Source organism: Siphateles boraxobius, unplaced genomic scaffold (genome assembly GCF_051911475.1).
Source record: "Siphateles boraxobius isolate OS27281-9 unplaced genomic scaffold, OSU_SipBor_1 18, whole genome shotgun sequence".
Classification (NCBI taxonomy): domain Eukaryota; kingdom Metazoa; phylum Chordata; class Actinopteri; order Cypriniformes; family Leuciscidae; genus Siphateles; species Siphateles boraxobius.
Window position 1 is genome coordinate 2,462,277 of NW_027508788.1, and position 21,865 is coordinate 2,484,141.

At 35.8% G+C, this 21,865-nt stretch overlaps 2 protein-coding genes across 4 annotated transcripts in view; one reads left to right on the forward strand and one right to left on the reverse strand.

Annotated features, from left to right (window-relative positions):
- Positions 1-843: 843 nt before the first annotated feature.
- Positions 844-5,290, reverse strand: ube2g1b (ubiquitin-conjugating enzyme E2G 1b (UBC7 homolog, yeast)). The gene is made up of 5 exons (XM_077232801.1): positions 5,020-5,290; positions 4,264-4,366; positions 4,025-4,122; positions 3,774-3,952; positions 844-1,960 (listed from the first exon to the last, which is right to left on the reverse strand). Exons 1-5 carry the CDS (start codon positions 5,060-5,062, stop codon positions 1,874-1,876), a joined length of 510 nt encoding a protein of 169 aa, XP_077088916.1. The 5' UTR covers positions 5,063-5,290; the 3' UTR covers positions 844-1,873.
- Positions 5,291-9,335: 4,045 nt separating this feature from the next.
- Positions 9,336-21,865, forward strand: part of atp2a2b (ATPase sarcoplasmic/endoplasmic reticulum Ca2+ transporting 2b) — a 46,543-nt gene continuing 34,013 nt past the window's right edge. Inside the window, exons 1-5 of one of the 3 annotated variants that reach the window (XM_077232808.1) lie at positions 9,553-9,854; positions 9,957-10,195; positions 10,846-10,928; positions 14,386-14,490; positions 20,049-20,187. In XM_077232808.1, coding sequence (XP_077088923.1) covers positions 20,100-20,187 — 88 coding nt within the window. In that variant the 5' untranslated portion in view covers positions 9,553-9,854; positions 9,957-10,195; positions 10,846-10,928; positions 14,386-14,490; positions 20,049-20,099. Of the gene's footprint in view, positions 10,196-10,728; positions 10,747-10,845; positions 10,929-14,385; positions 14,491-20,048; positions 20,188-21,865 lie in introns of all 3 variants that reach the window. The other 2 variants (XM_077232805.1, XM_077232806.1) reach the window with 2 other exon arrangements.

Genomic DNA, 21,865 nt, shown 5'->3' on the forward strand with positions numbered 1-21,865 from the left:
ATTACCTTATTTTTGAGTTGTCATCTGTTTTTAGCACTTTTGTTATGTGCTTGTCATTTTTATATATTTCTAGTTTTAACTTTTCAATTCAGTTTTAATCATTATAGTACTTCAAATTGCAAAGGCAACATTTCTAATTTCTGTTCAAGTTTATCTAATATTTATTTTATTTCAATTAACAAAAAACATTAATTTTAGTATTTTCATATATTGAAATAGCTTTTTTTCAGTTTTCATTTAGTAATTGTCATTTTTCTTAATTTTAATATTTCTATTTAGTTTTTTAATTTTTCTATTTGTTGTTAATTTCAGTACAACAAATGTATTGTAGTTGTCAAGATAAATTTCTAATTTATGCTCAAGTTTTTCTATATAATATATAGATTTTATTTTATATTAATGAAAACTACTTTTAATAGTTTTAGATGACAAAAACAATGCTGCTTGGTGTGTAGTGATTCATAATAATGGTTTTATATTCTGAACTTAAAAAAAAAAAAGATTGCTGCAGAAAGAAATGGCATTCATATAGTGCTCAAAAATCAATGTCACCAAGGACCATACAAACTGGAGTAAAGCTGTGGCGTTTCACACCACAGACTCAAATCAAAATCAACTGAAATTGTAGCACTTATTGCTTAATATTGTTTTCTGTCTTTTGAATAATAAAATTACATTTGCATTAGTACACACCAAACAAATCTCACTCTGATAAGATGTGTTACCAATAATCTTATGCCCCTTAGAAATTATTGAGGTAACTGCTTTTTACACAACTGACATAAGACAAACAACAGGACAAAGGTAAGACTGAGAATAAAACGTAAGGACAAACAGTAGATATGTAAGACAAATGCTACATTTTAATGAGCAATTACATGATGGGGCCTTCGGGAACAGAAGAGTGAACAGGATACAGTCATAAATGAGGTTACAAAACTACATGTGGGGGTGGGGGTTGGGCGCAACAAATGACTGATAGAGCTATGGTACAATACATCATATTTACATACACAAAAAATACAGCTTTTGAGCTCACCATTTATACAAAAAATATTCTCTGTCTCATGCAGATATGTAACTTTTTGGTTTGTCCAAAAGAGGTTTCCAGCTCAAATACTGAATAGACATTGAGACGGACTTGACATCACTGAACACAATTTTCCTTTTTGATAGGAGAACAACTTAAGGCAGCAGATAAAGAGATGGCCCTTTGAGAGACATCTGCGGTATTGTTTTTTTAAGGGAACAGGGCTGTCCCGACATGTCAGTGAGGAGGGAAATCAGCATCGATTCTGACCATCAGCCTCTACTAGTACCATAAATGCACAAAACACGCCAGAATTGCATAAAAGACTGTTCAAAATTGATGGCTCAGTGGCAGATAAAAAAGCGAGTCAAAACACAAGTGTCATGCAGTACATTTCATCATAATTAAGATAATAAATAATTCAGACACACTAGAGGGTGGGGAAAAAAAGAAGAAGAAAAAATCGACATCAACAAAACGTGCTATAACTCTCACATTCAGATAAAAATAAAAAACAAATTATCCAACGGTGGCTTTGCTCTGATGTCCCTAACTGGTGCTACCCCAAATAACTGGTGAATAAAATAAAGGTGATCCCCTATTAAGGTTTGTAATTGCCATATCTAGGGGGGCTGGTTAGAATTCAATTTATGTGAATATAGCATTGTGATGAAAAATGTGATTCAACACATTAGTTAAACCTATTAAATTGACATGAGCTTGTAATGGGGTTATAAAATCAATGCAGAAATACATCCTGAAACATCTGTCTCTGACCTCAAGATATGGAGATGGAAACTGATAATAATATATGTACTAACAAAAGTAACCGTGATGGGGCATCTAGTCGAATGCCATCTCTTGGCTTTTCCTCACGCAGCGGGCGACTTTCCTCTTGAACTCACCGTTGGGATCCTCTCTCCATTCTTTCTGCAAGCCGAACACAAATGTGAAGGTTTTAATTATTGTTTCAGAAGAACAAAAACATAAATCGACATTCACCGCCCATTTTATTTAGAGTGACATTTCAGAGTGAAGACTAGATAGAATGTATTGAATGTATCCACTGGCATTTTTTTGAGGAGGTTTTTTTCAGTCAGGACGAGGAATCTTAAATGGGAATGCCTCTTTTTCAAATCCATCCTTTTGTGCTATTAAACGGATAGTTCAAAATGGAAATTGTGTCATCACATACCCTCAAGTTGTTTCAAACCTGTATGAGTTTCTTCTGTTGAACACAAAAGAAGATATTTTAAAGAATATTGGAAATCAAACAGTTGACGGTGGCCATTGACTTCTATAGTAGGAAAAAAAATACTAAGGAAGTCAATGGGTGGCGTCAACTGTCTTGTTGCCACATTATTTCAAATATCTGCTTTTATGTTCAACAGAAGAATCTGATACAAGTTTGGAACAACTTAAGGGTGAGTAAATGACGAAACGTTCCTTTTTGGGTGAATTATCCCTTTAATGCTGTATCCATGATTACATTTGTGACAAATTTGTGTTAATATATTATCTATTTCCCGTTATAGAAACCTACAAAAAATCTGATAAAGAAAGTCATGTTAACACTTTACAATAAGGTTTAATTTGTTAACATTAACTACATTAATTAACATAAACTAACCATGAACACTGCTTCTCCATCATTTATTATTGTTGATAAAAAGTTTAAAATGACCAGAATTCAAAATTGTCCTTTTTTATATATATAAAATATCATCATAATTTATGTTTCATGCAGTGGTGGACAGTAACAAAGTATTCCTGTACTGTTTTGTATTCCTGTATTGTTACTGTACTTAAGTTCATTTTTCAAGTATCTCTACTTAATCAGAGTATTTGTACTCGACTAGGTTCCATAAAAACACGCAGTTCCTCATTATTACGAACTGAAGAAATTACCACCTCCTCTAAGACACAAGAACAATGTCAGATTCATGAACGAGATAATTCTTTCCAATGATCCTGCTGAATTGCTTCACAAATAACACTGAAAAATTCATTTGTGAATCGGACTGATCCAATGGCTGTTCTTGAGCCAACAAATCACTGATTCAATTATCCAGAAAAAAAAGAGCCATGCTGGAAATGTGCATGCAAATGATGGTGCGAAAAGGAAGTTACTAATTGATTTTACCCCTGGTTTCACAGAAAAGACTTTGCACACCGAGTCCAAAATTAGCGTCCGAAATGTTTGCACGTTAAAGAATAAATACGATATCATGTTTTGTCAATCACATTTACACACTCTCAAACTTACGTCCGTCATAAAAAAATTTGGATCGGGTTCGATTTTCGGCGTTTTTAGCATCCATATCAAGCATTATGAATGTTTTTTTGACAATTCAGAGCCACCAAATGACGAATACAAAAAAATACATCCGAAAATTTCAGACTCATGTCTGCAAGGACCTTTAAGCCTAGTCCCGGACTAAAATTCATGTTTGAGCTGTTTTAACTGCTATTTTCAGCTATTTCTGCTATTTATTTCTTTTTATCAGTTTAAAAAAGCAAGTCATTTCACAATTTTATGCATGATAGGCTGAGCAAGTTAATACATTTCCATGAAATGTGAAAGACAAACCATTTTCCCTCTAGAATAATGTGCTGTGATTAATTGCATAATAATACCAGTAATGTTTATAATATTAAGGAAGTAAAAAGGGTAAATCTTGATTTCATGGTGACTGCTATTATAAAACGTGATTCTTTTATCATCAACAATCACTAAACTTACAGCTGCGTCCACATTGGCTGGCGAGTCTCCATTAGGGTCAGCTAACATGGAGATCACACTAATCATGATGGTCTCTACGGTGTGGATGGGCAGCCAACGCTCCTCGGGTTTCTCATAGCCAAATTTGTCCTCTCCTGGCTCATGTAGGATTGAAATGCACACATCTCCGTTCTTCGCAACTGATTAGAGATGAAGAATAATATCAGTGTCAGCCGCTACAGTTGTTTTCACCAAAACTGACATGCACTCACCATTAGGATGCCAAATCTCCGTAATAAACTTCATCTTCGGTGGTCGATGTGGGTAATCGTGAGGGAAATTGAGATGCGCCTTAAAAAATCCACCTTCGCTATAAATCAAAAACAGAAAAAGTGAGTATACGGTTTTGTTAGAAGAGATTTAATCTTAACAGGAGACTAGATTAGTCAACTGGCCACTCTCACAGCTAAACCCAAGCACCACATGGCTGGTAAAAGGATTGGTTACTTACAATAATGTGTCTTGAGGGCCGATCACGACAACCTCCCACTGATAGATATCATCATCATCAATCAGACCAGCAGAAAAACCTTCCACTGGATTTTTGTTGAGCTCTGTAAGATATTAGCCAATATTGGATATTAGATTACATTTCAGTCATCTAATGCTTTAAGAACACTAATAATCTTGCAAATATCATGTCTAGTTTTCATACTGTACCTTAGTAATGTTGTGATCACTTGAAGCATTAAAAACGATTGATTTTAATATGTAGGAATAAAGATGTAAAGATTGATCTAAATATCGTAAAATACATGTAATTGTATTTATTAAGACCAAAACCTAAATATGTTGGTATGGTTTCCTACTTGGCAGGCCAATAATTTGTATACTGCATACTAACACGTGTCAACTGATACTATGACATGCTACAACTTAATTTTTTACCATCCATTACTATTCTTTTAAAATATATAAAATTCCATGTTTATAACTAGATTATTTTCTGAAATACAGGCAGGGTATAAGCTTTGTTATGAACCTCACCAACTTATTCAGCTAGCATGCTAGCCAAACCTTCTGAGTTCTGACCTTATTCACAAGTAGAAATACGAAGCCCATAAGCTCTTACACAAACACGGTCACAGTGGTTTCCGGTAAACACTGTGCAATTATGTTAAAAAGTACAGCTAATGTGGATAAGAAATAGTTAAAATGACACAATGAAGATGACTTGTACTATTCACGCTAACAGTTAGCCACCTACCTGCTAGCTGTTTTCGCAGAAGCAGGGCCGATTGCTCAGTCATTTTATTTCAACTAATGTTAACTAAATAAATAGTTTCTCCAACGAAAAAAAACGAGGTACAGTCGGCGAAATCAATGCTGGTCAAAGTTGTTCGACACGCAGCTCTTGGACAGTGTGTGTGTATTAGAGATCTACTTCACATGCGCCGGGAAGTGAACTGATAGGCTACATGTTATACTGGCACTGACCTCAAGGATGTGTGTCACTAGGTAAGGTAGCTGCTTACTACAGCAGTATTAGGCAGTATTATCATGGCAAAAAATGCTGCACGCACCCATGACGCCCCAAATCGCTGTCTAAATAGGTAGCTCAATAGGTTTTGAAATACAGCCAAAGCAAAAGGGTCCTGACAGACATACTTTTGTTGATTATTCTGCTGAAAATATGTGATATATTTTCTAATAAACAGTAACCGATCTATCACGAATATATCAAATTTTTTATTTTAACAATAAATTGATTTATTGATTTATTTTCTTATTTATTAATATTTTGTTGTAGTGGCAGTCCATATGGTGTACATCCTCAGTGCATTTTCCATTTTGAAAAGATTATTTTAAAGTAGTTTTCTTTACGATTTTAAACATTATACAGAATAAAAATCTCTGTTAATGAAATGCATTTCACTCAAATAAAATGCTTCTCTAAATAATTTTAAACGTTTTTAATTTCTTAACTTTAAAATGTTTTTGATTTCCTTTTAAGATATCGACGAGGCTAAAGTGAGCAGTGTTCTTATTGTTAACTAAAACTATTAAAAATCGTTTCGGTAATTACAATAAATCTGAAATAAAATAAATACAGTCTTTGAAAAATAGAATACCTGTGAAAAACGTTAAAAAGTACTAGAATTATTAGAATTATAAACGTTGTGCAATGTTATTTTTATATTGTATTATATCATATTATATTATTATCAAATGTTTTTTCATTTATTTATTGTAAGAAAAGATGCTTAGAAAAAGGGAAAAGATACTGGTAATTTTCTGCAAGTAAAGGCCTACATTATCTGTTTACGAACATTTCCTCAATCACAACGCAATGCAATGAAGGATTTGTTTTTTGTTTTTATTTTACAGATTTTAGAGTGTAGAGTCTATAGACTATGTACAGACCAGGTACAGACCTGATGTGTAGTGCAATTACAAATAAAATACGCTAGATGGCAGTGTCCGCTTACATGAAATTTCTCCTAAAACGTTCCTTTATGTAAGAAACACTTAGTAAAAGACATTGTGTGGTTTGGTTTAGTTTGTCTTGAATGTAGTTACTAATAAATAATAAAGTTATAATATGTGCTTAATCATTTGATCAAATTAATAAAATGTCAAAACTAAGCGATAACTTCAGATTAGCCTGAATCCAGTAAATCTGAGTGGATTCACAAAGCCTGCCCACCCTGTATCTTGAGAGCTTTACAATCCTCCTGACATGCCAGAATCTTACATTTGCCTTTTTACAGAACCGTAAAAGGCAAACATTTGGCTTCCAGCCCAGGGACTGATACCAAACATAGACTGAATATGGGAAAGAGTTGTTAGCAAATATACAGTACATTCCACATCCGTGAAACTCAAACAAGGGGATGGTTTTCTGAATAAACAACCATGCTCTGGTGACAAAAGGCGACTTTGTGTATTCTTCCTGTCGTGTCTTCTCAGATGACACACACTTTGAGGAACGGTTTGCCTCAGATCTGTGTCGCACTTCACTAAAGATGTGTCATGTGCTTTATCTTTTGTTGTTTAGCATGCAAATGTCACCCCACTGTATTACACAGAGAAAAGACGGTACACTGAACAGTGTAGGCTAATCTATACGGAAACATCTGACTCTTCTCATGAACTGTGGATTGCCTTATTACTGATTCAAGCAACTCATCTTTCACACCCAACAATTGAAGCCACTTAGATAGAAAATTACTAATAGTTATCATTTTAAGATACATGTAGCTAATTGGAACCTGTTACAGTCAGAAATAAATCCATAAAGTGCATCTACAGGTTGGGCCAAACAGCTTGGCATTCATTGCACAGCATTGGATTGCTGACTGAGTTGTTCTTTCTCTCTCAAGCCTGCTGCAATTAATTTGTCAGTCAAGAGGTGAGTGATAAATGAGCTATTACTGGCTCAGATGACCTTTCAGTGAATGGAATTATGATACAAAATGAAACATCTTTTATTTTATCCTTTATAAAGCTTACTGTTGATGTTATTGCAGTTAATGCCTTATGTGTTAACAGTTTAAATTCAGGGGTTGCATTATAACTGTAAGGGAATCAAAACCTGAGCATCCTGGTTTCCACAACCTTTTGATTACCATTATTTTTCTGGTCGTTTATGATTTCTGCATAAAGAATTTTTTAATCATTTCAGATAACATTCCATGCCATGAAATTATGAACATAACTACAAAAATAAAAGAAAAAAGAAATTGTGATTTTTTTTTTAAGATTGAAAATCACAATTTAATACAGATAATAAAATGTATATTTTAATCTAATATAATTAGTGCTGTCAAATTGATTATTCGCAATTAATCGCATCTAACATACAAGTTTTTGTTTATACAATGTGTGTGTGTGACACACACACACACACACACACACACACACACACACACACACACACACACACACACACACACACACACACACACACATGTGTTTATGATATAAACAAAAAAATTATGTTAGATGTGATTAATTTTACATTTAAATGCAGAATAATAAAGAATAAATCAGTACTGATTTGAGGTTAAGTTTCATAATAGTGTCATTCAAGGAGATTCACCTTCCATTGCAACTGTCAGAGACCTCGACAGATTGGGCTGTGAATCTGAGCTGTAAGATGCTTTTTTTTCTTTTTCTTTTTTACATTTCTGTTTCCATGAGCCAAATTGACTTTTATGGTACCATATAGGACATCAGTGTACACAAGCGATCAAAAGAACTTTCAGAGCTGGAAACAATTAGTGAATGTTTATTGCAACTTTATATTCCAGACAGACATCTGACTATGAGATCGACTTATAAACAAGCAAACATGGAACGCACCATGTCATATCTCCATGGCAACCCAGCTTTGACAAAACTAATTTAGATGTTACATATCTTTTTATCTGAGCCAATAGAGTTGCAAAATGGCTGCAGATCCAGGGTCCAAGTTAATCTTATGACGTCGTTTCATTCCTCCTTTTCATCAGTGAGACAGTGTGCAGTGAGTGGCCTTATCTTGTGTTGTGTTCAAATATAAGCTTTTTCTCCAAATGACGACTGGGTAATGGTGAAGAACAGTACAAATCCCTATATGAAGAAAATGAGTCCTCACAAGCCTGCTTTCTACATTGTCTCTTACAGAAATAAGAAGGATAACAGAAATATTTAAATGTTTGGCCACATGACCAGCTGTTTAACTGTTTAATTATTCAGAATTATTATAAAAATTATCTGTTTTAATATGAAATGGGTTTAGCCATCCTGAGAAAAGAAGTGTGTCAGTCACCAACATTTGAACCAGAATACAAGGAACTGCACTTGTAGTAATTGTAATTTACCCATTCATCTGTTATTCTTTACATGAAAGGTTTGTGTGTGTAAAATAATTTGATATCATTCGTGATTTTGATTTTACCAATGTGGGAATATACTGAAGATTCAAATTCAGGAATAACCTTTATTACCTATTGTCTGAATAAAAGTTGTGTTAGAAATTGTCGTACTTTCACTCAAATTTTTCTCAAGGTAGGCCTACTTGTATTTGTGAAAGCTTGGCCATACAAAATTTCCATTAAAATCATTAAAATTTTAAAATAGATAAGTTCATTAAAACAATTATGGGACACAAAATGGTTCATGAAACAACAAACATGTAAAAGATTTTTTTATTTTTAAATCAACAAATATTTTAATGAAATAATTAAAATTAGGCCTACATCACATGTGACATTCAGGCAACGTTTCTCATTTTCATTAATGTAATGTACTAAAATTACTGAAACAAAATAAAAAAGTACTAAAACAAAATAAAAAATATTAGGCCTAAAAACAATACAGACATTTAAAAAAAACATAACAAAAAAAAATTGAAAAAAAACACACAACAAACTTACAAAACCTTCTACTATAAAAAATGAAAACAAATCATATAAAAATAAAAAAAATTATTAAAAGTAGGCTATTAATAAAAAAAACATTTGGTTGTCAACTAATCGTATTTAGCGAATTCGCGAATGACTCATCAACATTCACTCTCGCCACCTACCGGCGTAATCTAGAGAGAGCGGCACTGAACGAGTCAGTGAATAAATCTTTTTGGTGAGTCCCTGCCTGGCATGAACCACAACCCCTACCGTTTCTAGACTGTTCATTCTAGGGAAATTTCTTTGCTAGTGCTACTACACCCTTCTTCATCTGGAATGACGTCGGCCAAAACGAGGAGGGTCAGCTGATCCACACACTGACGTGACGAAGAAAAGTCAAAGGAAGGAACGGGATTTCCGGAGTCCGCGCAGCCAATGAACGCATTCCACATGCGGACAGCGAGAGCTTTGCATGCGGATCAGGAGAGCGGCGGAGCAGAGACACGCGATTGGTGCTGATGGTGCTAGAGCTGCGAACACCGGCTGCGGTTTAAGGGAACGAGCCGATGATAGATCCGAAATACAATTTAGAGGTTATTTATCACATCATAAGGACACTAAGACTCCCCCAGGCATCGACAATTTTCAAAATCAAGAACATCCAGCGAGTTTACGATGTCTGTTGCGTAATTTTTTGGTTGAATTAGCTCGGGTTAGTAACTTTTCTTCTAATTAAACGCCCTAACTAAAAAGTTAAAATTGGCTATCATCGCGTACTTGTTATCTAAAGTCACTACGGTTTTTTTGGATCAAGTTTTTCGTGGATCCGAAGGTCTTGGCAGTCAGGACTGAAGGCTTTGAAGAAGCCCGTGTTTGGGGGGTTGCGAGTCCTTTTATTAACAGCGTGTCCGTCCGTCCATGATGGAGAACGCACACACAAAAACCGTGGAGGAAGTTTACAGCTTTTTCTCCGTGAACGAGAGCACTGGGCTCGGCCTGGAGCAAGCGAAGCGGCAGCGGGAGAAATGGGGACCGAACGGTGAGTGAGCGAACGTGGCTCGGCTAATGCTAACAGAGGAGACTGGGATTGGCAGTTTACTAGTAAGCAAATAGGTGAAGGTGATTTCGCAATGTCGATCGTGTGCTAGAGGGTTGTAAGGCCCGTACAAGAGCTGGCGCACATGCGGCGATATTCATTTCATCAGCCGGCATGTGTCCGAAATGAAGGCGCGTGACGTCACTGCTGCTCGCCACCAGCGAGTATAGTCATGTTTTACCTTCAATAAAAAAAAAATTTGTCATGTTTTACACATTTGGCCAGTAACCAGTGTTGTAAATGCAAACATAGTTGTATTTATTTATTTATATATATATGTATGTGTATATATATATATATATATATATATATATATATATATATATATATATATAATTTAGTTAATACCAATATTGACTTTTGCTGTAAAGCTTAAATGATGCAGATGATTTTTATTTATTTATTACTGTACATGAACTTTCAGGATCTAATGTTATCTTTTTTTCTCTCATTTCTCTCACCATGCTGTGAATCTTTGGCTGTACCACAGAATTGCCTGCGGAAGAGGGTAATCCTTTGTCATGTATTCTGTTATTTATGTATTCTCTTTTTATGCATTTCACACCTTGGTCTTTGTTATAATGTTTTCACATGCTTATTTGTTCAGGAAAATCACTGTGGGAGTTGGTGGTGGAGCAATTTGAAGATCTTTTAGTGAGGATTCTTCTATTGGCAGCATGCATATCTTTTGTAAGTAACTCAAATCAATATTAAGTTGAATACGGTACTTGTTTAGCTTTCCTTATTATAATTTTCCCCAGTTTTTTTCTGGATCAGATCAAATAAGGTTAGATCAGATTCAGCTTTATCATTGTGCAGAGTACAATGAAGTTAGCGTCTAACTAGAAGAGCAATTAGGCAAATCTTGCAATTAATATTAAAGGAATAGTTCACCCAAAAATGACAATGTTGTCATCAGTTAGTACTCTTCCTCATACAGTTCCAAACCTGTAAGACTTTCAAAACACAATTTAAGATATTTTAATTAAATCTCTAAATTTCTGTTCCTCCATCGACTGTCCACACAACTGCCACTTTGTCGCTTCAAAAACTCCATAAAGAGAACTGTAAACTAATCCATTTGAATTGAGCGGATTAGTCCAAATTTTCGTCAAAATCATGCCTCTTCAAAAAATTTGGACTAAACTGCTCAATTCAAGTGGAATAGTTTTACAATCTTTTTATGAACTATTTAAAGCTTAAACGTGGTAGTTGCGTAGATGTCAATGGAGGGACAGAAAGCTCTGAGATTTCATTAAAAAGATGATCTTTTGTGTTTGGAAGATGAACCAAAGTCTTATGGGTTTGGAACTACATGGCTTTGGCTGTCTGCCAGCAAGCGACATGTAATCTAAACTGGTCTGGAACACATACGTTAGTGGATTGGAGCAACAGAATTCCCCTCACCACTTACCCAAAGTTTCCCGCTCCAGTTCCACTCCTGGTTTTCTACTGGGTCCTCACTCAAATATAATAATATAGCATATAAAAAAATTGTGAAGTACAAATGGTAATTCTGCAAGCTAATCGTAACTGTTTTTTATATATTTAAAAAATGTGAGTACTGTGTAGATGTACATTTTTGTCGTTTTGTTTTAATGTAATTGTTGATTTATGGCCTTATAGAATAGCAATTTAGATTTTCTGATTTCTGTTCATTAATCATTACATTTTAGTGTTAAATGTTAATCTCTGCATGACATGCAGTGTGTTATGAGTACCATGCTGAAGGTGTCGGAGAGCTTTATTAATGCTCTGCGTGATATTTTGATCATGTTACAATATGCTGTCATCAGGCTACAAGGCGATGATGTACCGTGGTTCACTCGGTGGTTCATTTATGCTGTCTGGAGTCTTTAACACATGTCTGTTTGGATAATGTTTCACCGCTGGAATGGCAGGCATGGTGCAAGTCTGAGAGGGCTTAGAGAGCTCTCAACTGAGAACATGGTCCAGAGGTTAGGTTACTACGTTGAACCAACTTAGTCATCCACTTCCTCTGTTTGGATTTCTGGGTTTGCTAAAAAATCGTTGTTTGTTGGATCAACATTGAGGATTATTATTATTAATACAGCAAGCTTCTTTACATGACAAATATATAAAAAGAGGGGGGGAAAGTACGTTTCTCAAATGCTGAGTTCACTTCTATTGAATGCTCGTTCCACATCTTGTTATCTGGCGAGTAGTATTGTGACATTGTCCTACTAGCAACGGGGAAGTTTGTTGCCCCTGAATTGGTCCTGTGTATTGTTTTAAGATCTGTCTTAGGCCCCATTTACACCTTGGTGTTAAACAAGGTCCAAAAGCTTATGCTTGAATGCCCTCCCTAACCTCTCATAGAGATGCATTAACTTGCTCTTACTCACCTTTGTTATTCCCACAAGGCAAGGGTGTTATTCAATCAGAACAGTTTATCCCATCAGGACTAAGCACAGCAACTGGAATTTACAACCACAGCTCTTTCCACAAGAGCCTTTTATAATTGAAGTCAGAATGATTTTGAGTGGCATCTCATTTAATGGACTGAATTTCGGGCAAGATGAAGCCATTGTGCTTTGCACCCTTTAACATTCAGAAGTTGTCATTTTGCCAGAAACATTTCATTTGTGTATTCTGTTATAATTTTAATTAAGTTGCTATTAAAGTAGGACATTTGTAGTATGACCTACGGTTGTTCTATAAAGACAAAAACGTGTGTATGCCACAACTCAGACTTCATTAAAAAAACTAAAATTGGGGAATTATATCTTTTGAAACATTACAATAAATGGATTATACAAAATACATTTATTTTTTAATTGTTATTTAAATAATGTGCGCTGTAATTCAAAAGTTTGCGATTGGTAAGATTCTTTAAAAAAAATGTTTGGAAAGAAATCTTTTATACTCAACAGAGCTGCATTTGTTTTATCAAAGCTACTTTTATGAAATATTATTACAATAAAATTTTTTTTACTTAAATGTTTTTTAAAATGCTATTTAATCCTGCAGTAGTAGTGCTGCGTAATGTTTTTGTGCTTAGTGTACATTTCAGGATTCGTCTAGATTTGAATAGAAAGGTCATAAGAACAGAAATGGAAATCTTTTGTAACATAAATGTTTTTGCTGTCAGTTTTGATCAATTTAGTGCCGCCTTGCTGAACAAAAACCACATGTCAAACTTTTTAATGATGGTCTATTCTATATTTATCTGTAATACAATGTATTAATTCTACAAGTTTCTGTATAATTCTTCATATAAAACGTGCTGGTCGTTGAACTAAATTGGGTAAAGGATGTTACCAGACGCATATCTGTGATTTAGCCTAATTGATAAGAAAACACTTTGTCTCTGTGAACTAGCTTAGTACGCAATGAATCACCAGAATGATGACAAGGCTGCAAAGGAAATCTGTTATACGAGGTCAGGGCTTTAATCGAACAAAATTCAAGCTTTTCCAAGAGTACCCTCTGGGGGAAAAAATACAGGATGTTACTGAAACAAAATATTCAGAATGTTGCATAGGGAATAGAAAGCTTCTTGCCTCACTAGAATATGTGGGTTGGTGTTAAAATTCTTGCTTTGGTTTTATGCACTGACTGTACATTGCTTTTGTTGGCTTGTTCGTGATGTTTGCAAAGATGAGCTTTACTATTACATTTTTGGACGGGTGTTATGATGTTCTCGAATAGGCCAGTGAGACCTCTTGTGTGGTCCAGGCAAGCTTAAGCCCATATAGTCTGGATTGATGAAAGCTGCTCTTTTTTAATTGGATCATATTACATAAAGGACTCAGTGCTTCAGCGTTCACTAGACCTTGTATGGACCGAGTCAGCATCCCTGTAAATTCACATGGCTGGCTTGTTAAGTACTTTTCTTCTCGGTCGTTTGTGACGCCTTAGAAGAGGCATGCATTAAATAGTCATTCTTGTGCATTTGCTGACGACACACTGTTTTGACCCCTGGCTCCCAGCCACAACTCCTGCCAAGTGCCAAGATATAGAAACATGCTCTGGTACAGTGTAAAAACATGATGCACTGAAGTGTTTAAGTGTTGTCTTGGAACACTCTTCGCTTTGGTGGTGTTCAGTCATTTGAGAGAGGCTATTTGGTCAACCTGAAATCCTAAATTAAGAAGTATTTGTTTTTCCTGTCTTTCTTTTATAGGTACTGGCCTGGTTTGAAGAGGGAGAGGAGACCATTACAGCGTTTGTGGAGCCTTTTGTAATATTGCTAATTCTTATAGCCAACGCCATTGTAGGTGTCTGGCAGGTAAGTTTGGACTCCTTTTGTTTTAAGCTTTGCCTTATTTTATACTGTATTTCTGAACAACATGAACACCAAGTGGAAATCCAATAGATTTTTGCATATGGGCGTGCTCTGACAGATGTTAATGAACGGCAATCTTTGAGGCCATACTCTCACAACGTTGTATTAGAGCAAAACTGCTATTCTACTGTTCATACGTTTGGTCAATCAGATTTCTTTTTTGTTTAGAAAGAAATGAATACTTTTATAAGACATTTATATATTCCGAAAAAAAATCTGTCAAATTAATGCTATTTTTATTTATATTCATCAAATAATCCTAGAAAAATGTTTCACTGTTTCCACAAAAAAATATTTATTCAGCTTTGTCATTACATGAATTAATTAGATTTTAGAATGGAAAACTATTTTTTAAAATTGTTGTAACATTTTACAGTCTGTTTAGTAGTAGTTTGATCGAATGAATGCAGCCTTTGTAACCGTGGTATAATTTGTGAGAGGTGTTCATAATGAGCGTTAAATCTTTACTTCTACTGTCCTCCAGTACCAGCTGTTTCTGACAGCCGTTTTCCATTGATAGAGTTTGCTTGTGCCTTGTAACGAATGAAGTCTTTCTCGTAAAGTGTAGTTAGCCTTGTTATGAAAATGAAAACGTGGCCGTTTTTTTTCCCGCTGCCCTTTTCTAAAGATAGTCCTGCTCTCCCAGTGGAATCTAGAATAGAGCCAAGACCCTATTTTCTCCGGCACCTCTCAGCGGCCCTGAAACCCATGTCCCAGATTTCTCTCTATCGTTTTATTTTGGTCACCATTCATTACCCAGACTGCCTGAGAATCTTCAGCCTTGTCTCCTCCTATCAGTTTTCTACTTCTTCAAATGGTCTTCTTAAAGGGCACAGCTGCAGCACAGTATTGAATGCCTTGGGCTATAGTTTTGCAGATAATATTAGTGTATATAAATGGAAAAAAAATTTTTAAAGACCCTATGAAATTACAACTGAGTCCAGGCTTTAGAGCCTTTGGTAGCTCTGAGTTATCTATACAATAATGTATTATCATTTGCAGATACATTAGTTAATCATTAATACATTGCTACGTTACTGTTCAAAAGTTTTGGGTCAGTAGGTTTTTTGTTTTTGAAATAAATTAATACATTTATTAAGCGAGAGTGCATTAAATTGATCAGGAAGTGACAGTAAACATGTATAATGTTACAAACAATTTCTAAAAAAACTGTTCTTTTGATCTTTCTAATCATCATAGAATCCTAAAAAAATTTAGCACGGTTTCCACAATAATATTAATCATCATAACTGTTTTCAACACTAATAAAATAATGTTTCTTGAGCAATTGTGTTGACAAAGAAATGAAAACTGCAAAAAAAAAAAAGAAAACTTGTATAGTTTTGTCTCACAGGTGGCCTACAAATGTTCCCATTACAATTCCTTATGGCTCATACCCACTTTTTTGGTGAATTGCATCCCTAGTGGCAGGTGTGATGTAAGAGGCGAGAGGACTAATTATCCTTTGGTTCATACAGCCGCTTTTTCAATCAGAGCGTAGAGTAGCAGTTGCTAGCCCAGGGCAAACTTCATTTCAGGGAGCACCGGTCCATGCATCAGCCCTAGAAGATTTACAGGCCCATTAAACATCCAAGAGAAAGAACGGAGTCTGTTTCTCAGCAACCAATGTATACTGAAGTATGGTGGTACAAAGGTAGTATTATCTGTTGAGTATACACTACAATTTAAATGATTGGAGTCAGTCACATGTTTTTTGTCTTTTTAACTTTACCAGCCATTGATGGAAATTTCCAGCTTTCTGTGTTTTTTCTGTTATTTGGTAGGGGACAATATTAGGCATCTTCTAAAAGAGTACTGAATCTCCTGATCAAAACACAGGCAAAGAAGCAGCAGAAAGAAGCGATATCATATGTAAGCAGATGCATATGCAAAATAACGTGATCATCAACATTAAACCGCATATAAATGAACTTAATCTTCTCCATCTATGTTTTGTTCATCGTTCTGAATCCTATCTGGATGTAGTCTTTGGAAAAAAATAGATTTTTGCTCAATATTGCCTTTTTTATGAGACTTAAGCCCTATTCGCACGGGATAAGTATTACCTGGTGACCTCTAGTCATTTGTAATAATTGGGGAGGTTGTCTGTGATCTTAATCCCGTGCGAATCGGCCATGTCTGTAATTTGTAAAGTAAAAATTCCCTCACAAATTCCCTACTATATTTCGCCGAACACCGAGGTCCTGTGATAATATTGGTCCCGTGCGAATCGGCATCTCTGTGATTTGGCCGGATCGTATATCATGTTTTCAAGGTTTTTGTTTCATGTGCGCCTTTTTATCCATATTTCGCGAAGAATGGAGGCTGTGTTGGAGTATTTTGATAGTATAGTATTTTGGTTGCTGGGTCATATCGCTATACACAACTACACAATATGCAGAAAGTGGAAGCTGAAAATCATCAGAAGAGCAAAAAGAATGATTAGATGGAGATGAATGACATATATAGCAGCATGCGGTAAGGAACTTTATTCTGTTTATGTCATAATATATCAGCTAGACCTATAATGAAAAGACATTTCCAAGCAATAGCCTATTGACGTCATATCCGGGAGATAAGTCGGTAAATTTGAGTAAAATCACAGGCTTCGGTTATCCCGTGCGAATGCGCCACATGAAATTTAGATCTGGGTAATTTGTAAATCACACGAGGTCCCCAGATAGTACTAATCCCGTGCAAATAGGGCTTTACCCACATTCAAGTGTTGATAAAAAAAAGGAATGCATGAAGCTAGAATAAAGGTGTTTTTTTTTGTTTTTTTTAAAGCAGAGGCTCTGTTTTTTCTTTTGATTAATTGCATGTTCAGATTTTCATCCAACAAAATATTCCGTGGGCCCAGAAACTTTTGTGAAAATGATCTTTTTTTTTCAAAAACACTGGGAGGAAAGAGCTAAATGTTTAATTAAATTGCTCTGATTTAAGTTCTTTTAATGCCGAGTTCAGACTGCACGATTTTAGCCCCGATTTTGGCTCGCCGACAGGTTTTGAGAAATTGCCGACAAATGCCCAAAATCACAGGCAAACCGGTGATCGTTCACACGAGTGACAATCACGCAGTGTGAATGAGCAAAGACGCCATCTGAGAGAATCGCCGACGAGTCGATGACGCCCGTGAGATATTTGGCATGCTAAATATCTGGACCTGTCGGCGATTCACAATCCTGCTGTGTGAATGTGTTCTGACTGAAAACTACATCGGCGATGACCAACAGCCAATGAGAGAGCAAGATACAGAACAGCAGGCTGTTCGGGGAGGAGTTATAGACCAGAATATCAGCCAATGAGAGAGCAAGATACCGGACAGCAGGCTGTTCGGGGAGGAGTTATAGACCAGAATATCAGTATTTTAATAGATCGGCCTATAATTACAATTATATCAAACAGAAACGAACCACAAACATTTGCATGACCAGCAGCAACAGCAGGACATTTGCAAAATGATTTATTTACCCCCAACTCTCTTTGCAAAACACAGTCCTTGCTCCCCTCGTCATCCCAACCATTTCCTGCATAAACTCACTGTTTTTAGTTTTTTTTCATTTTCGCTACAAATCAGTTCACAGACAATTTGGATCGCAATCTTCTTGTAGGCTATCAACAAATTCAGTGTCGCGCGTGAACTACGGTCTCACGCACCCGTGATCTTCCGTTATTTCCTTATCACTTCTCGCGTTTGTTTGGTTGTGAAACGTAGTTTGCGGACCGGAAGAAGTTGTCGGCGATTCTTTCTTTTGTAAAGTCATGCACTGTGAAACCTCCTGTCGCCGATCCATCGTGCAGTGTGAACACAGCAGCAACTGAATGTTACCCCAGATAGTCATGCAGTGTGAAAACAACAGTGACCCGATTATTTTGAAAATCGTGCAGTCTGAACTCGGCATTAGGGAATTATTTTACTCCGCAAACAGTCAACCCTGAATCCATTTGAGTTTTTATCTAAAGCAAGTTTTAGAAACCTTATATAAGTTTTTAATTAGTTCTTTTATAGTTTTCAACTTTTTACTCGCAATGAAAATAGCCACGGAAGTTGGCATTGGGTTAAAATCAACCAAAAAGAAATTTGTTTTAGACAGCATTTCTCTGCCACATAGACTTGTTTGAGCACTTGCTATATGAATGAAATGCATTTAATTGTTTTGGCAATTGTTTTAATCTAAATCCAGGTTTTAGCAGAACACAATCTGTTGGAAAGACTCCATGCTTGAAACGAGTGTGTTTTTGGGGCAGTATGCTCTGCTTCTTCAATGACGTCTGAATCAAAAGAGAGATAGATTGGCCTTCCTCCTTTCAGTTCTGCTCAGATTAACTGTGAAATGAATCGCAAGGCCTCAGTCTTGGGCCTAATCGTGTGACACTATCTGACTTTCCACCCTCTCTGGTTTATTTCTCATCATAACCGTAATGCACAGGAGTAATTTCTGTCAACTTGTTTAGTTATCTGAAACGTTATCACTGATGTACAGCACTGTGGTTGGAACAAGCATTTTGCAATGCCAAACTGATCTTAGTGAGATATACCTTGAACTCTAGCAGCAGTTGATAATGTGGCATGTGTATTTATAGCTTATTGCCTTAAATGTCTCAGCGACCATAACCCACCCCCCTTCGTTTGTCTGGGTCCGGACATGAAACTGTTTTTTCGCCCTTAGGCACGTCAGTTTTGTTTGTTTGACATAAGACTTTTTGTTCCCATCATGCAAGAGAAACCACAGGAAGCCTTCTGCCAAGCAGGCTACCACTATTAGGAAGTGTGTCCCTTGGGATTAATCATGCTGAAAGCAAAAGGTCACTTTAACACAACGTTTAACATTAAAATAAGAAGGTTAGCGTCAAAGGCAGTTTTCCTTCAGTCGTATCTGATGGTACCTCAGCCATCCAAGACAAAATTATCATAGTGCGGTCAGCCAATTTAGCCCTGGATTGTCATACCTTCTCTAGGATGTGCCGTTGAATATTTAGTTCACATGTGAAATAGTTTGGGTAGTTTGAATTTTTGTTTTTGTAAATAATAATAATAATAATGTAGTCTTAGTTCTTAGCTCCATTTAACACATCTTCACAGTATTTAGATCCTTTCAAGATCATCATAAACATTTTGGAGATTCTCTATAGCATAATTATGCTCTTAAATCCCTATTTTTTCAGACATTTATTGACAAGGTTTTTGTACAAAAGTTTTAATTTGACGGACCTTTAAATACGATGGTCCAATTGCGAAAAACCCCCATCAGTGTTCTATTATAAATCATTTTAATTAAAATATTTACACACACACACACACACACACACACACACACACACACACACACACACATATATATTTGTATTGTGTGTATATATATATATATATATATATTATTTTTTTTACTAAACTTTTCTGTGGACCCCTTGAAGCCCCAGTTCTTATACTTTGAATGCCTATTAGTACGATGTCCCAGGAATATGAAAATGTCTCATTACTATTCATGTTCTGCTTGCAGGAGAGAAACGCTGAAAATGCCATTGAGGCCCTCAAGGAGTACGAGCCCGAGATGGGCAAGGTCTATCGCCAGGACAGGAAGACTGTACAGAGGATCAAAGCCAGAGACATTGTACCTGGGGACATTGTGGAAGTTGCCGGTAAGAATTTAAGTGACTATTCAAATTCAGCCAGTGTGAATATTGAATTCTTACCAGAAGTAGGAAGGAAACTTATCAGGAACAGGTGTAAAAAAGCAAGTGCCATTATCCAGATGGCTGCTGTGTGAACAGGTTGGTTTCCCAGTGGTTTAGACTTACAGTGACAAACTCTCTCTGAACCTTTGTGTGTGATCACACGGTTGCCTCGGGAGAGATCGTGTTTCATGCGTTTCGCAGGAAAGACTTACTAAAGAATACAAATTAGAGCTCTGCTGGTACTTCAAGAAAACAGAAAATTAACTAATTGCTTTGTCAAGTTTGCCACATTCTTTTTTTTTTAATGTCATCTTTTTATTGCTTGAGAAATGAGAGCTAATGTTACATTTGTGTATGTTTCCTGTGCTTTTTGTCTTTGTGAAACTCAAATACAGCATGAGTCACAATTTTCTGTACTATTGATGTATTTCCTATTGAAGCAGGAAGTTGAAGTGGTACATATTAGGCTTATCACTTTTTTTTGGTATTGATAGAATTTATTCATTTTGAAAGGCTTTAAATAATATATACACACTACCATTCAGAAGTTTTGAGAGTGGTAAGATTTTTGTTTTGTTTTTAAAAAGTCTCTTCTCAAGGCTGCATTTATTTGATTAAAAAAATACAGTAATAGTTGTGCGGTGTAATATTTTTGTGGAAAATATTTTTTTTAGGATTTGATGAATAGAAAGTTTAAAAAAAACATTTATTTGAAATTGATTTTTTTTAATAATATTATAAATGTTTTTACTATCACTTTAGATCAATTTAATGCATCCTTGCGGACTCATAAAAAAAAATTCTTACAAAAAAAAACTGCTGAAAAAAACCCCAATTTTGGCTATATATTTGAAGACACTTTCAAAATAAAATAATTTGCAACCATTATTTGTTTGGCAAGGAAATCTAGTATGAGATTATTTGCTACTTTTTTTTAATTCAAAGGTGGTATAATTTAGTGGGGGGAACATTCTCATTCCAGAGGGTATTTTATTTGTGTAATGCAAGATGTCATTTTTTTTTTTTTAAATCCATTTTCATGGAAGAGAATGACTGTAAAAAGCATGTACTTTTTAATTTGGTTAACTTTTAAAGTTAAAATTCCCACGTGAGTTCATCTGAATAGGGATTATCAGGAGTGCCCCTTGCTCTATATTGTCACGTAACGCCACATCTCACGTGCTCACTGGAATAGATCACTAGGCGCTTCCTTATTGCTTCAGTGTTTTAGACATACAATGGCTGTTAAGGTTGCTTGACTCTTTCAGCTAGTTTGAAAGTGGCAGTTCACTTGTGACTATATTAACCAAAACACTTTATCATAAGTGCCCCTAACACATTAATGTGGCGGCGGCAGCACACACAATTTGGATTGTATGCATGTGTAACCTTTTTATTCCCTTGTGTGTCCGTGCTGGGCTTGAAGAGGTGTGCTCGCCAGCTTCAAGTGGAGTTAGATAAATGCTTAGTCATAATGAGATGAAACGGGCAGTGCTGAGAGGTGAGCCACATGGTGCAGTAAACCGTCCATCAGCAGGATGGCGATTGGAGGAGCCGGTGTTTTTGCGGCTCTGACTAATAATACCTTGTGGTAATGTGACCAGGTGAGTGTACCTGTTACACAACCTGTGAGGGGTGCCTA

Bases quoted from the DNA above. Each gene is read 5' to 3' on its own strand.
- ube2g1b (XM_077232801.1), bottom strand. From the start codon at position 5,062: ATGACTGAGCAATCGGCCCTGCTTCTGCGAAAACAGCTAGCAG. The intron at 4,367-5,019 runs GTAGGTGGCTAA...AATATCTTACAG, and splicing joins TCTGCGAAAACAGCTAGCAG to AGCTCAACAAAAATCCAGTG. The intron at 3,953-4,024 runs GTGAGTGCATGT...ATCTCTAATCAG, and splicing joins GGAGATTTGGCATCCTAATG to TTGCGAAGAACGGAGATGTG.